This window comes from Nomascus leucogenys, chromosome 14 (genome assembly GCF_006542625.1).
Source record: "Nomascus leucogenys isolate Asia chromosome 14, Asia_NLE_v1, whole genome shotgun sequence".
Classification (NCBI taxonomy): domain Eukaryota; kingdom Metazoa; phylum Chordata; class Mammalia; order Primates; family Hylobatidae; genus Nomascus; species Nomascus leucogenys.
Window position 1 is genome coordinate 8053712 of NC_044394.1, and position 13808 is coordinate 8067519.

Consider the following 13808-nt stretch of genomic DNA (forward strand, 5'->3'; position numbering starts at 1 on the left):
ACATGGTGAAACCCCATCTCTACTAAAGATACAAAAAATTAGCCGGGTGTGGTGGCATGCGCCTGTAGTCCCAGCTACTCAGGAGGCTGAGGCAGGGGAATCGCTTGAACCCGGAAGGTGGTGTTGCAGTGAGCCAAGATCATGCCACTGTACTCAAGCCTGGGTGACAGAGCGACTCTGTCTCCAAAAAAAAAAAAAAAAAACCTGCACATATGCATCTGGCCAGTGGTCACAACAGGCTAAATTAGAGACAATGCTATGATCTTAGTGGTACAATACAAAATATATGGAGATAATATCTGTTCACCTTAATGAGTTCAAACTATCTTAGGACTTTACTGCTACCTGTACTTACTTTTTTTTTTTGAGACAGGGTCTCACTCTGCACCCAAGCTGGAGTGCAGTGTTGTAATCACGGCTCACTGCAGCCTCAACCTCTTGGGCTCGAGTGATCATCCCACCTCAGCCTCGCAAGTAGCTAGGACTATAGACATGCACCATCATGTCTGGCTAATTTTTATATTTTTTATAGTGACAGGGAACCCCCTCTGTTACCTAGGCCAGTCTCGAATTCCTGGGCTCAAGCAATCCTCCCGCCTTGGCCTCCCAAAGTGCTGAGATTGTAGACGTCAGCCACCACATCTGGCCACTACCTGTACTTTGATTGTGCGAGCCAATTCTAGCTGGAATGGGAATATGGCACTCTCAGCCAAGTGGATGGGCTGTAGTTCTGTTATGAGACACAGATGACTGGTACCAGTATGTATAATGGGTGGTAGCAGTAGCTGCATATTTGTCAGAAATTGAAGCCTCTTTGGGTGGCAGTTCTCCCCCCAACTCCCAATAACTCAAATTCAGAAATATATCTTACACAGTGAAATCTGTTATTAAAATTAAACATTTTATTATATAACAAGAGTTAAAGTTTTTGAAAGTTAACATCAACAAAACCAAAGCCATTCTAGGCACAACCAAAAATTTTTACAATCAAAACTACCTCTCACTTTTCAGAAATCTGACTGAAAACAAATGGTTGAATGTGCTGCTAACAGAGAGGGCCAAACGATGATGTCTATTGTGGCAACTGAACAAAGTGGGACTTACAGAACTGGAACTGCTGCCCTGATAGCAACTGAAGCAGAAAGAGAAGAAAGGAGCTTACAACCAGGACACTCAAACTCAGGCCAGGAGTCCATCTATGATCCAATTCCAGTCAGTCTGACAAGTCACTCTGATCCAGCACGATTATCCTATGCACATGTTTTTTAAAGAACAAAAAAGGAAGTTTCGAGTTGGCGTGTATGTTTTTTAAAGACACAAACCACATCCTCTTTCTACTCAATTAAATTCAAGGGAAAGGGATTTTGGTCTTTATAATCAAGGGTGATTATGACCAACAGTGTGTCATGGAAATGCAAAATGACTACGGAGCAATTGACAGCAGCATCTTCTGTATTCTCTCCATATTAAAAACTGTTCTTTTTTTTTTTGAGACGGAGTCTTGCTCTTGTCCCCCAGGTGGAGTGCAATGGCGTGATCTCGGCTCACTGCAACCTCTGCCTTCCGGGTTTAAGCAACTGTCCTGCCTCAGCTTCCTGAGTAGCTGGGATTACAAGCATCTGCCACCGTGCCCAGCTAATTTTTGAATTTTTAGTAGAGACGGGGTTTCACCATGTTGGCCAGGCTGGTCTCGAACTCCTGACCTCAGGTGATCTGCCCGCCTCGGCCTCCCAAAGTGCTGGGATTACAGGCATGAGCCACCGTGCCTGGGCTAAAACTGTTCTTATGCTGACTCTATCACTTACTGAATCAAAGTTGGCATTAATTTCACTTTATATTTTAATTAACTATAAACACTAACATTTTAAAAATTGAGCATTTTTAAATTTAAAATGTAACATTTTAAAAATTTAAACTTTGTCTAAATTCGAGTCTTTGTCATTAATGTGTATTTAGACACTGGTAAATGTTTTTAAGTCTGCTTCTGTTGTCTATAAACATGACTTTTGATCTACAAACATCTGATATCTCATTACCTGCATGATGAGGACCAACCTAGTCGCTTCCAAAAACAGGGTTTTAGTTCATCTTGATGAAATATAAGAGGAAGGAAAAAACAACATGATTAATTTCTAGGTCAAAGGGTGCCAGTATCCATATTAGTGCTCCCTCTAATTTAGGGTAGACTGTTTTACCTACAATGGTTGTTATATTCTGCCAGATAGACTCTTTCTAAAAACACAGTTAATGGGCTTCCCCTCCTAACATTCTATAGTTTTCTGCCACAGCAATGGGCACTAATGACACTAATTCACAAAGTCCCTGTATTATCTTCTCAGTGAAATCAATACTATTAATAGCTAAATGCCTACATATTCTGGGCCCTGTGCAGTCAGGGTTCTGGAGGAAACAGAATGTACCCATGGCTGGTCCTTTTTTTTTTTTTTTTTTTAGACAGAGTCTCGCTGTGCCCAGGCTGGAGTGCAGTGGCGCGATCTCGGCTCACTGCAGGCTCCGCCCCCCGGGGTTCAAGCGATTCTCCTGCCTCAGCCTCCCGAGTAGCTGGGACTACAGGCGCCCGCCACCACGCCCAGCTAATTTTTTGTATTTTTAGTAGAGGTGGGGTTTCACTGTGTTAGCCAGGATGGTCTCGATCTCCTGACCTCGTGATCCGCCCGCCTCGGCCTCCCAAAGTGCTGGGGTTACAGGTGTGAGCCGCTGCGCCCAGCCTCAAATGAAGATCCTTAATGAAGTGACTGCATACAGAGGTTTATTTAGAGTTAAGGGAACAAACAAGGAATGTCAAGGCATCCAGTGATTAGCAGCAGTGGGAAGCCTAAGTCTGAAGGAACTGAGTGTTGGAGATGAGAGGTCAGTTACTAGAGCTTAATGAGAGCTGGAATTGGGAATAATGGGCTGCCTACAGAAGCCGCACTTGTGGAGGGACACCACTTCTACCAGGCACAAGGTGCTGAAGTAAGCAGGGAGGCAAAGTAATACACCAAATTCTCTCTAGCCCCACTAATCTTCTGCTGGGGCCTGTCATTGGCAAACAGGAGGCCCAGGAGATGCAGTCCACTAGGGTCAGCATTCTGGGGCACAAAGCAGGGCAGACATGGGGAGAATGAGAAGGAAATCAGGAAGGGATGAAAGGAATACCAGATGATCTGAAAGAGTTAATGTCTCTTACTTTCCTGAGTAGGAAGAACTTAAATATGGGACAGCATCATGGTAAAGGGCATATCAGACGCCTTCAAGATCTATCAAAATAGTTTTAAAATTAAGGTTAATTTATAATTTTCACATTACTTGTAGACTCCATTTAAATTCCATAAAATATGATTTCTTACTGGATTTTGAAGCATCTATGTGAGCTAAATTTAAAACTCTTTTGAAGACATTGGACAATTAGAAGCAAAACATCGGCCGGGTGTGGTGGCTCACGCCTGTAATCACAGCACTTTGGGAGGCTGAGGCAGGCAGATCACCTGAGGTCAAGAGATTGAGACCATCCTGGCCAACCTGGTGAAACCCTGTCTCTACTAAAAATACAAAAATTAGCTGGGCGTGGTGGCATCCACCTGTAATCTCAGCTACTCGGGAAGGCTGAGGCAGGGGAATCACTTGAACCCAGGAGGCAGAGGTTGCGATGAGCCGAGATCGTGCCATTGCACTCCAGCCTGGGCAACGAGAGCGAAACTGTCTAAAAAAAAAAGAAGCAGCAAAACGTCTCTCCAGACAATGTGCAAGAAAATGATGATGAGACTGGGCAAAAGCTTGCTTTGGAAATAAAATTGGATGTTATTACTGTTTTTGTGATAAAGCTATGATTGGCAATTAACAGAAAACCTGGGCTGAACTGCAGGGAAAAATAAATTATCAAAGGTAGGAGGATTATGTATAGCATCTGGGAAACATTTCTAAATAACTTTGAAGCACATCAAAGCCCAAGGACTACAGACTACATTATAAACACACATTAATTCATACCTTCTTCAGAAGTCCCTAAAACACTCTCTGATTTCCTTCTCTCTGGTGTGATGCTATCTTCCCTTTTTCTTTTCTCTTCACCAACTTCTTGATCTTTGATATTTGTCTCCCTGTAACAACAATTATTTGGGGAATCAAAACATATACACAACAGCCAAGAAAACAGGACTGTACTCAAAACAAAAAACAAAAAACAAAAAAACAAAAAAAAAACATAATAGCTAGCACTAACAAGAGTGTTCTCTACGGGCCAGGCATTGGTTTAAGTGCTATAATTTAACTCATTTAACTCCCATAACTATATAAGGTAGTTACCACTGCCATCCCCATTAAGCAATGAGGAAACTGAGGCACAGAGAAGTTAAATTACACACCTAATAATTCCTAGAACTAGAATCTGACTTCAGACTCAGTCTGCCTTAGACTCTGCTTTCAACCACTATGCTACATTGCTTCAAAGGAAAAAAAAGGCATTTTACTTAAGTTTTGATTGGTGTCCCTTTCAAAACCATCATTTATTTTATCATCTTATCTTCATTTCCCGAAACTCTCTCCTAAGTGAAATATGTAAATAATTTAAGTACCTCAAAATTTAAGACCATGTTTGTCAATCTATTAAGCAGAAACCATCCCCCCGACCCAACTGGAAACTCCTTATAGGCGGCGGAGCCATCTTATCCCTCTTTGTGGTACCTCTAGCCCCTAGCACATTGCTTTGGACATTGTCGGTGCTCGGTGGATGCTGGTTGAACCAAAATAACATTGTTTAGGGATTCTTCTGTTTTCATTTGGTGGATAGTCAAAACAAAATATGTAAAATGAGACAGAAAATAAAGCCAGCTAGAGTGAAAAGGGATTTTTTCCCTGCTTAATATTTTCCCACTAATAGAATCATAGGCTCAAGAGTTGGAGGAGGCCTTTGGGTTATCTTCCGCCCCCATTCAAATGCCCAAGACAGGGAATCATCCAGTCACTGCCTGAGCAGCAGTAACCACTACTAAAGTAAGTGCAAAGGCAGGCAGCTGTTTCCCTTTATCAGATAGCTGTGGCTATTAGGTTTGTGCTTTATTGAATAAAAATCTGTTACTCTGCAATTTCTAGTCACTAATCAGTCTTCTAGGGCAGAGAAGTAAGCTGACTCTCTTCACTTTGCAATATTTCAGGTATTTGAGGGCAGCTATCAAATTCTCCATTCCATCTGCTCTTCTCAGGCTGAGCTTCTCAGCTCCTTCAGCTGTTCTCATATGACATGGTTTCCAGACCTCTGACTGTTCTGTGGCCACACTCTTGTGTTTGTTAATATGCCTTTTAAAATTTGATACCCAGAATGGAGCCCCACATGTGTCCTAGGACTCCTCTATACAGCACATTACCGTCATCTGGACAGTACATTTCTATATATCCAGCATCAATGCTGCATTGACCTTTTCAGCACTTCATCAAACAGTCCTCACAGAGTCATTGCCCATGCCTTCCTCAGGAAGAACTTCTTGACTTCTCATCATGTCTGAAGATGCATGGCTCATTACTGGGCATACAAAAATAAGACATACTTCTTGCCCTCAGTAAAATTATAGTGAGCAGAAGCTTCTCATGAAAACTTCTCCAATTAGACCAGGTCTCACACATTCTGTAATTTTGGATCTTTGATCTTTATCTTTTACAGAATCTAACATTTCCACCTGTCAAGATGATTTTGAATCCTCAGTCTATCACTCATCACATCAGCATTCATTCCTAGATTTGTGTTATCTAAAAATTTGATAAGCATGCCTTTTCCGATTTAATTCAAATGACTGATGAAAATGTCAAAGGTAGCAGGGCCAAGATACAGCAAACTTAGAAGCCTCTGTCTATACTGATATGAATCTGCTAATCAATATCTTGAGTACTGTGGGTGGTCAGAGGAAGAGGGGCAAATATGAGTGCAGACAGGTGGAGTCAGGGCTGGCTTATCTAAATCAATGTAATGCTATCACCAGGCATTCATTCTCCAAGAAGTCTAAAACCTAGCCCCACTTCCTGAAAAAGAAGAAAAGGATTCCCTCTTGGGGAACAATAACCTTTCAGAGCCCTTGGGAAGGTCTTGTAGCTCCATGCTCTCCTCAGGTGGCTGCAGCCATCTTTTCAGGTCCTCATCCAGAGTAGAATGGGCTCTGTTTAAGGACAAGTGAAGAGAATGGAGACAACAGTCATTTCCCATCCCCCTTGACAAAGATGCATAACACTTTAGAGTAGAAACGGACCTTAAAACCTGTGCTTTCACTATACGTATGAAAAAACAAGAGCTCAGTGAGATTTTGTCTGGAGTCATAGAGGTCACTTAGATCTGACTGAAACACGCACTGGTCGGGCGTGGTGGCTCACACCTGTAATCCCAGCACTTTGGGAGGCCAAGGTGGGTGGATCACCTGAGGTTAGGAGTTTGAGACCACCCTGGCCAACACGGTCAAACCCCATCTCTACTATAAATACAAAAATCAGCCAGTGTGGTCACGTGCACCGGTAATCTCAGCCACCCGGGAGGCTGAGGCAGGAGAATGGCTTGAGCCTAGGAGGTGGCAGCTGCAGTGAACCAAGATCACGTGACTGCGCTCTAGCCTGGGTGACAGAGCAAGACTCTGTCTCAAAAAAAAAAAAAAAAAAAAAGAAAGAAGAAATATGCACCAAAATAGTCCTTTAACCCCTTGACAAAAAGCCTCAGCACCTATTAAGATCACTGCTTCCCCAAGTCTGATGGTAGACTCTGTCTCAATTCTAGGTCACTGAGTCAGTTTTCTACCTGAGGCTAGAACTATACATGCTTTCCTCCATGTTTTTCCAAGAAAAGGCTAGAAGATGCAGGGTAGAGTATTTTAAGAACGCCTGAAAGTCCTGCCCATCTGAAAAAATGTCTTCCACTCTGGCTTGGTGCCTAGATTGATCATTCACAGCACTGAGATGACTGAGCATCTGTGGGGCATCTATCTGTGGCCAGCACTGCTGGCCCTTTTGGAAAAGGAAGAGACAACAGTAACAGTAGCTAACTTTTGATCAGTAAAAAGAGCTTTTTTTTTTTTTTTTGAGACAGTCGCACTCTGTCACCCAGGCTGGAGTGCAGTGGCACCATCTCAGCTCATTGCAACCTCCGCCTCCCAGGTTCAAGCGATTCTCCCGCCTCAACCTCCTGAGTAGCTGGGACTACAGGTGTGTGCCACCATGCCTGGCTAATTTTTTTTATATAATTTTAGTACAGATGGGGTTTTGCCATGTTGGCCAGGCTGGTCTCGAACTCCTGGCTTCAAGTGATCCACACACCTCGGCCTCCCAAAGTACTGGGATTATAGGTGTGAGCCACTGCGTCTGGCCCCTGTAATCTCAGCACTTTGGGAGTCCCAGGTGGGTGGATCACTTGAGCTCAGGAGTTCAAGGCCAGTCTGGGCAACATGGCAAAACCCCATCCTACAAAAAATACAAAAATTAGCCAGGCATGTTGGCATGAGCCTGTAGACCCAACTACTTGGTAGCTGAGGCAGGAGGATCACTTGAGCCCAGGAGGTCAAGGCTGCAGTGAGTGGTGTTCATGCCCTATTACACTCCAGCCTGGGCAACAATGTGAGACTCTGTCTCAAAAAAAAAAAAAAAAAAAAAAAATTGCACTAAAATATTACTTATTTTGACTACTGAATTTTTTTGGTGCTCCCTTCAATTTTGTATCCAAGGAGTCTATCTCCTGAGCTCACCTTAACCTAGTCCTGGCCCCGAATAATGATAGTTCAAGAGAAGTCAAGAGGCAGAGGAGGTGAGCTGAAGTAGTTTACCCTACAACACAGGTAAAAAGAGAGCTCCAAATCAGGAACAGAGTCAGGTTTCTTTTTCTTTTTTTTTTTGAGACGGAGTTCACTCTTGTTGCCCAGGCTGGAGTGCAATGGCACGATCTCGGCTCACCGCAACCTCCACCTCCTGGGTTCAAGCGCTTCTCCTGCCTCAGCCTCCCGAGTAGCTGGGATTACAGGCATGTGCCACCATGTACGGCTAATTTTGTATTTTTAGTAGAGACAGGGTTTCTCCATATTGGTCAGGCTGGTCTCGAACTCCTGACCTCAGGTGATCCGCCCGCCTCGGCCTCCCAAAGTGCTAGGATTACAGGTGTGAGCCACCATGCCCAGCCTACAGAGTCAGGTTTCTGGAGGCAACCTTGTACTTTTAGACTGAATTGTCTGGATCACTGCCCCATTTTCTCTTCTAAGGCCTTTAACTAAAATGTTTTGAAAGAGACTGAAACTTGTGTTTGCCTAACAAAATGAAGTAAAAATAAACAAACAAAACCCTAAAAACAACTCAAGAGAAAATAACAACAAATAACCCTATTAAAAAATAGGCAAAGAGCCAGGCATGGTGGCTTGCATCTGTAGTCCCAGCTACTTGGGAGGATGGGGCAGGAAGATCACTTGAGCCTAGGACTTCAAGTTCAGCCTGGGCAACATAGAGCCTATCTCTAATTTTTATACATATATATATATATATATATAGAGAGAGAGAGAGAGAGAGAGAGAGAACATACATATGTATATACAGAGAGATCATATATATGTATACATGTGTATATATATAGATCATACATATATGTAGATATATATGTATATATATACACACATACATATATATATATATACATACATACACACACACACACACACACACGGCAAAGAACTCAGACATTTCTCCAAAGAAGATTTACAAATGGCCAACAAGCACATGAAAAGATATTCAACAGGCCGGGCGCGGTGGCTCACGCTTGTAATCCCAGCACTTTGGGAGGCCGAGGCGGGCGGATCACAAGGTCAGGAGATCGAGACCACAGTGAAACCCCGTCTCTACTAATAATACAAAAAAATTAGCCGGGCGAGGTGGCGGGCGCCTGTAGTCCCAGCTACTCGGAGAGGCTGAGGCAGGAGAATGGCGTGAACCCGGGAGGCGGAGCTTGCAGTGAGCCGAGATTGCGCCACTGCACTCCAGCCTGGGCGACAGAGCGAGACTCCGTCTCAAAAAAAAAAAAAAAAAAAAAAGAAAAGATATTCAACATCACTAATCATTAGGGAAGGGAAAGCTAAAACTACCGTGAGGCACCACCTCACACCCATTAGGATGGCTACCATATTTAAGAAAAAAAAAAGCCTCCACTCCCACAAAAAGAGAGAGAAAATAACAAGTGTTGGCAAGGATGTGGAGAAACTGAAACCCTTGTGCACTGTTGGTGGGACTGTAAAATGAGGCAGCTGCTATGGAAAATAGTGTGGCAGTTCCTCAAAAAATTAAAAATAGAATTACCATATGATCCAGTAATACCATTTCTGGGTATATAGCCAAAAGAATTGAAAGCAAGATCTCAAAGAGATATCCGTACACTCATGTTCACAGCAGAATTCTTCACCATAACAAAAGGTGGAAGCAACCTAAATGTCCATCAACAGATGACTGGATAAATGAAACATATTATTCAGCCTTAAAAAAGAAGGAAATGCTGACACATGCTACAACATGGATGAACTTTGAGGACATTATGCTAAGTTAAAATAAGCCAGTCACAAAAAGACAAATACTGTATGATTTCACTTATGTAAAGTATCAACAGTAGTCAAACTCATAGAAACAAAAAGCAAAATGGTGGTGGCCAGGGTGTGGGAAGAAGAGAAAATGGGGAGTTTTAAAATGGGTATAGAGTTTCAGTTTTGCAAGATGAAAAGGTTTGAGACATTAGTTGCACAACAATGTGAATATACTTATTAACGTTATTGGACTGTGCACTTAAAAATGGTTAAGATGGTAAATTTTGTTATATACATCACAATTAAACATTTTTAAAGCAAAAAAAGCAATCTTTTTAAAAAGTAACCCTTTAGGAATAGGGGCTATTAGGATAGTATGAAAAAAGACCACTTTTTTCCTTTCTTATTTGTCAATATTAGAAAAAAACCTAATATAAACTACACAATTTTAAAAATCCTTTCAAAAGTCCAGCTTTTCCTGTTACCTCTCTGTGTCCTCTCCAAGATCTTCAGTTTCTTTGGACAAAAGCATACTACTATCTTCTTTTTTACTGTCAGTTTCTTGTTCTTCTAAGTGCCTTTGATCTAAAAACAGTTGAAAGAATTAACTTTATTAGAACGAAAAAAAAAATTGAGAAAGCTTGCCTTAAAATAGAGTGCAAAAATTAAGGATAATCAGTGGTCCCTGAAGTGTGCAATGCATTCGCTCCCCTCTTCCCATGAGAGCAGGGGGCCAGGTGGCAGTCTGCAGCCCACGTGTATTTGCAGCAGCTGCTTCTGGGGTCTTGGAAGCTTTTCAATGCCAAGTGAAGCTACAGGAAACCTTGCTTGTGCCAAGGCTCAAGGAAGACAGAGGAAGCAGAAGAAAGAAAGGGCACATAAAAGAGGAGGCAAGCAACCATGAAAACAAATTGCACAAATTTACTTTGGGGATCATCTTGTTCTCACCTGTTAGATGTTTCTAAGTTGGAGCTCCAGGAAAGGGATTTGGGTGGGGAAGGGATGTACCCTTTAATGTATGCCAAGCATTTTACATATGCTATCTCATTCCATCCTGCCAGCAGTCCTATAAAGGGAAGAGGACTAACATTTGCTAAGTATTTGAAAATGTTAGTACTTGTACATGGCTCTGTACATGGAGCTAATATGTACTTCATGAGACAGAAATTATTGTCCCCATTTTACAGATTAAGACGACTGAGGCTCAGAAACAGTAAAACAGCTTGCCATACAAATAACTATAAAGTTGGACTTGAGGTGGAGTCGTGCCTGACCTCAGGGTCACACTTTCCTATATGTACCACTGTGTTGCCAAGGACAGCGTTAAAAGAACCTGGTGAAAACGATCTAGGTAGTTCACTTACCATTTGCAGTGCCTCCTGCATCACTTGCTGTGTTCTCATGCAACACCGTGGATGAGCCCTGCTGCTGTTTCAAGAGCTCTGTCACAACATAAAAGCCAAAGGAAACTTATTTCCTCCATTGCATGTCCTGCCGTTCTCTAGAGCAGTGGTTCTCCAAGGGTGATCCTTAGACTAGCAGTATTAACATAACCTGGGAATTTGTTAGGAATGCAAATTCTCAGGCCTCATCTCAGACCTGCTGAATCAGAAACTCTGGGGGTCTAGCAATGTGTGTTTTAACTAGCCCTTCAGGTGATTCTGATGTCTGATAAAATTTGAGAACCACTGCTTTAGGGCATTCCAGGTTAGAAAGGAATTCTTCATGTATGACAAAATCCCACACAACACTCAAAATAGAAATGATGATGATCATACATAACACTTGCAGAACCCTAGGTGTCAGGTTCTGTTTCTAAGCACTCGCGTACATTAATTCAGGATGAATGTTCACAATTAATCTTCACAACAACCCTCTGAAATAGACTGTGTTATTGTTACTCCTATTTAGCAAATGAGGAAATTTAGCTTAAGGAACTTGCCTAAAAATCACACAGACAGTAAGTGGTAAAATTGGGAACTGAATCCAGGCAGTCTAGCTCTAAGGTTTATGCTCTTAATCTCTATTTTATAGTCTCTCAAAAAGTTAGTAACATCAAAACAAATCTAAATGTTTCCCCATCTCTATTCACCTATATTTCATACTTTTTCCCTGGTTTACGAAAAGACAGAAGGCAGGCTGAGCATAGTGGCTCACGCCTGTAATCCCAGCATTTTGGGACGCCGAGGCAGGGGGATCACTTGAGGTCAGGAGTTCGAGACCAGCCTGGCCAACATAGTGAAACCCCGTCTCTACTAAAAAAATAAAAATTAGCTGGGCATGGTGGCACACACCTGTAATCCCAGCTATTCAGGAGGCTGAGGCAGGAGAATTGCTTGAACCCTGGAGGCGAAGGTTGCAGTGAGCTGAGATCGCTCCATTGCACTCTAGCCCAGGCAACAAGAGTGAAACCCTGTCAGAGGAAAGGAAAAAGGAAAGGAAAGGAAAAAGGCAAGGCAAGGAATACTCACTAGACTAAGACAAGCATCTGCTAACTCAGTATGCTGCTTTATCCTCAAAGTGCTCTGCAAAGCAAAGCAAGCTGGGAGGCAGCACAGACAAGCCACCCTGAGCTCGTTGGCGTGGTCCTCTTCTGTGCTGGTGCAGGTCTTCTCCCTTCCTGCAGTGCAGGAAGCAGCCCTACCTGGCAGCCATGGGTGTCAAGGGTCCCCATAAGATCATTTAATATAATTTGAAATTTAAAAAATCCATTTTTGTCCTTGTTAAAAGTAGTCCTATGCAGATCTTAAATGATCATCTGTATCCTAGTTCTAAAGAACCTTCCACTTTAGGCACCTGTCAGGAGCCTAGAGCTTTGGATGTGAGCCCTCCAAAATAGCAATTGAGAGTTCCAGTAACTCCCCAAAGGTCTCTTTAGGGGAAACAACAGAGTGATGATATATAGTCATCGGGCGGGCAAGCCCATTATCAGAAGAAACTATTCAAGTGCCCTCTGCCCTTTATGTTTCTGCAAAATTACTGACCCATCTCAAAGTGTAGACATTACCTAGAAACCTGGTCCAGATAATTCCCATAAGTGAAATGAGGGAAGGCTTCTGCAGACTGTGCTGGGGTGCAGCAGCACCATAAGGCCAGAGCCCAGGACAAAGTCTGATAACACAGCTGCTGAAATGGAGGAGGTGAGTGGAAGGTTTACACAGCAACTATAGAGGGAAGACAGCAGGATCCAGAGAAAAAGTATCAGCTATGGTCAAACTGCAAAGGAGCCTACAATACTGCCTTAAACCATGACCGAGGAACAAATGATACTAAGAATCTACCTGAGCAGGACACGTGTGGGGTGATCTCCACTCTCAGCAGTTCTGTTATTTTAAGAAGAGCAACCAAAGAGGAGGAATTTGCAAGGACTGCCTAGGGAATCCCAGATATGGAAAGCAGGGGTGGGAGTGTGGGCTCTAAGAGCCTGACCCAACAACCCTGTGACTCTGCAACACTGTAGCACTGGGGGAGGGGTAAAGTGAAGCAAGAAAGGTCCTATGACCATGAAAAAAGAACGAAACCAAGGAAGGTCTGACAGCACTGACTGGCTCCACCCAAGTTCATCAGGCCAAGGAACAGAAGCTAAGGGTTATGAATAATGACCCTGGAGAGAGCTGTCCATTGAGTCAGACCTGAAAATTCTGATTTACCTCCTCCTTTATGAAACACAAAACCTCAGAGACCCTGAAAACCAAGGGGTGCCCCTCAGGAAATTCTCTATAGGTCCCATAACAAGAACTGGACTATCCAGAGTCTGATGAGATGCATTTTCTGAGGGTGAAGGGCTGGTTGGCCAGGCTGTCAAGAAAGGGGCAGTCAGGTCTTTCCTAGGAAAACAGACCACCTGCCCCCAGTTTCCATAACCATGTAACATTTACTTTCAGCATCAGACCAGCTGGACAGGGCCAGCCAATCAGCTGCAAATAAAATTTGGTTGGTACTGCTCTGCCTGAAAATTCTGGTCTCTTTAGGTTTTGTGCCACTGACTTCCCTGTTCTTAGGAAGGGGATTTATTCACAATTTCAATACCTTTAATACCTACAGCTAAGGGCAAAACTGAAAGCACAGGTTCTTGGCCTGGGAAGCTAGACCTCAGGCCTCAAAGGAATGGCTGGTTTGGTCTGAAAAGGAGCTAAGAACTCCTTTAATAAAAGAAATTCATCATAATAAACCAGTTGAATGTTATTTCCCCTTAGGTTCATCAACATAAGTCCTTTAAGTAACAAAATGACAACTGATACAAGCCAATCATCCTGGCCAGGCTGTGGCTCATTTTATTGGAAAACTGTC

At 42.9% G+C, this 13808-nt stretch overlaps 1 protein-coding gene across 4 annotated transcripts in view; it reads right to left on the reverse strand.

Annotated features, from left to right (window-relative positions):
• Window positions 1-879: 879 nt before the first annotated feature.
• TEX14 (testis expressed 14, intercellular bridge forming factor) overlaps window positions 880-13808 on the reverse strand; it is a 134727-nt gene continuing 121798 nt past the window's right edge. For 2 of the 4 annotated variants that reach the window (XM_003272318.3, XM_003272320.3), the window contains 6 exons: window positions 10883-10960; window positions 10004-10103; window positions 6054-6146; window positions 3991-4100; window positions 2037-2088; window positions 880-1250 (listed from right to left, as the gene is read on the reverse strand). In XM_003272318.3, the coding sequence (XP_003272366.2) occupies window positions 1214-1250; window positions 2037-2088; window positions 3991-4100; window positions 6054-6146; window positions 10004-10103; window positions 10883-10960 (470 nt within the window). In that variant the 3' untranslated portion in view covers window positions 880-1213. The remainder of the gene's footprint in view (window positions 1251-2036; window positions 2089-3990; window positions 4101-6053; window positions 6147-10003; window positions 10104-10882; window positions 10961-13808) is intronic. The other 2 variants (XM_003272319.3, XM_003272321.3) reach the window with 1 other exon arrangement.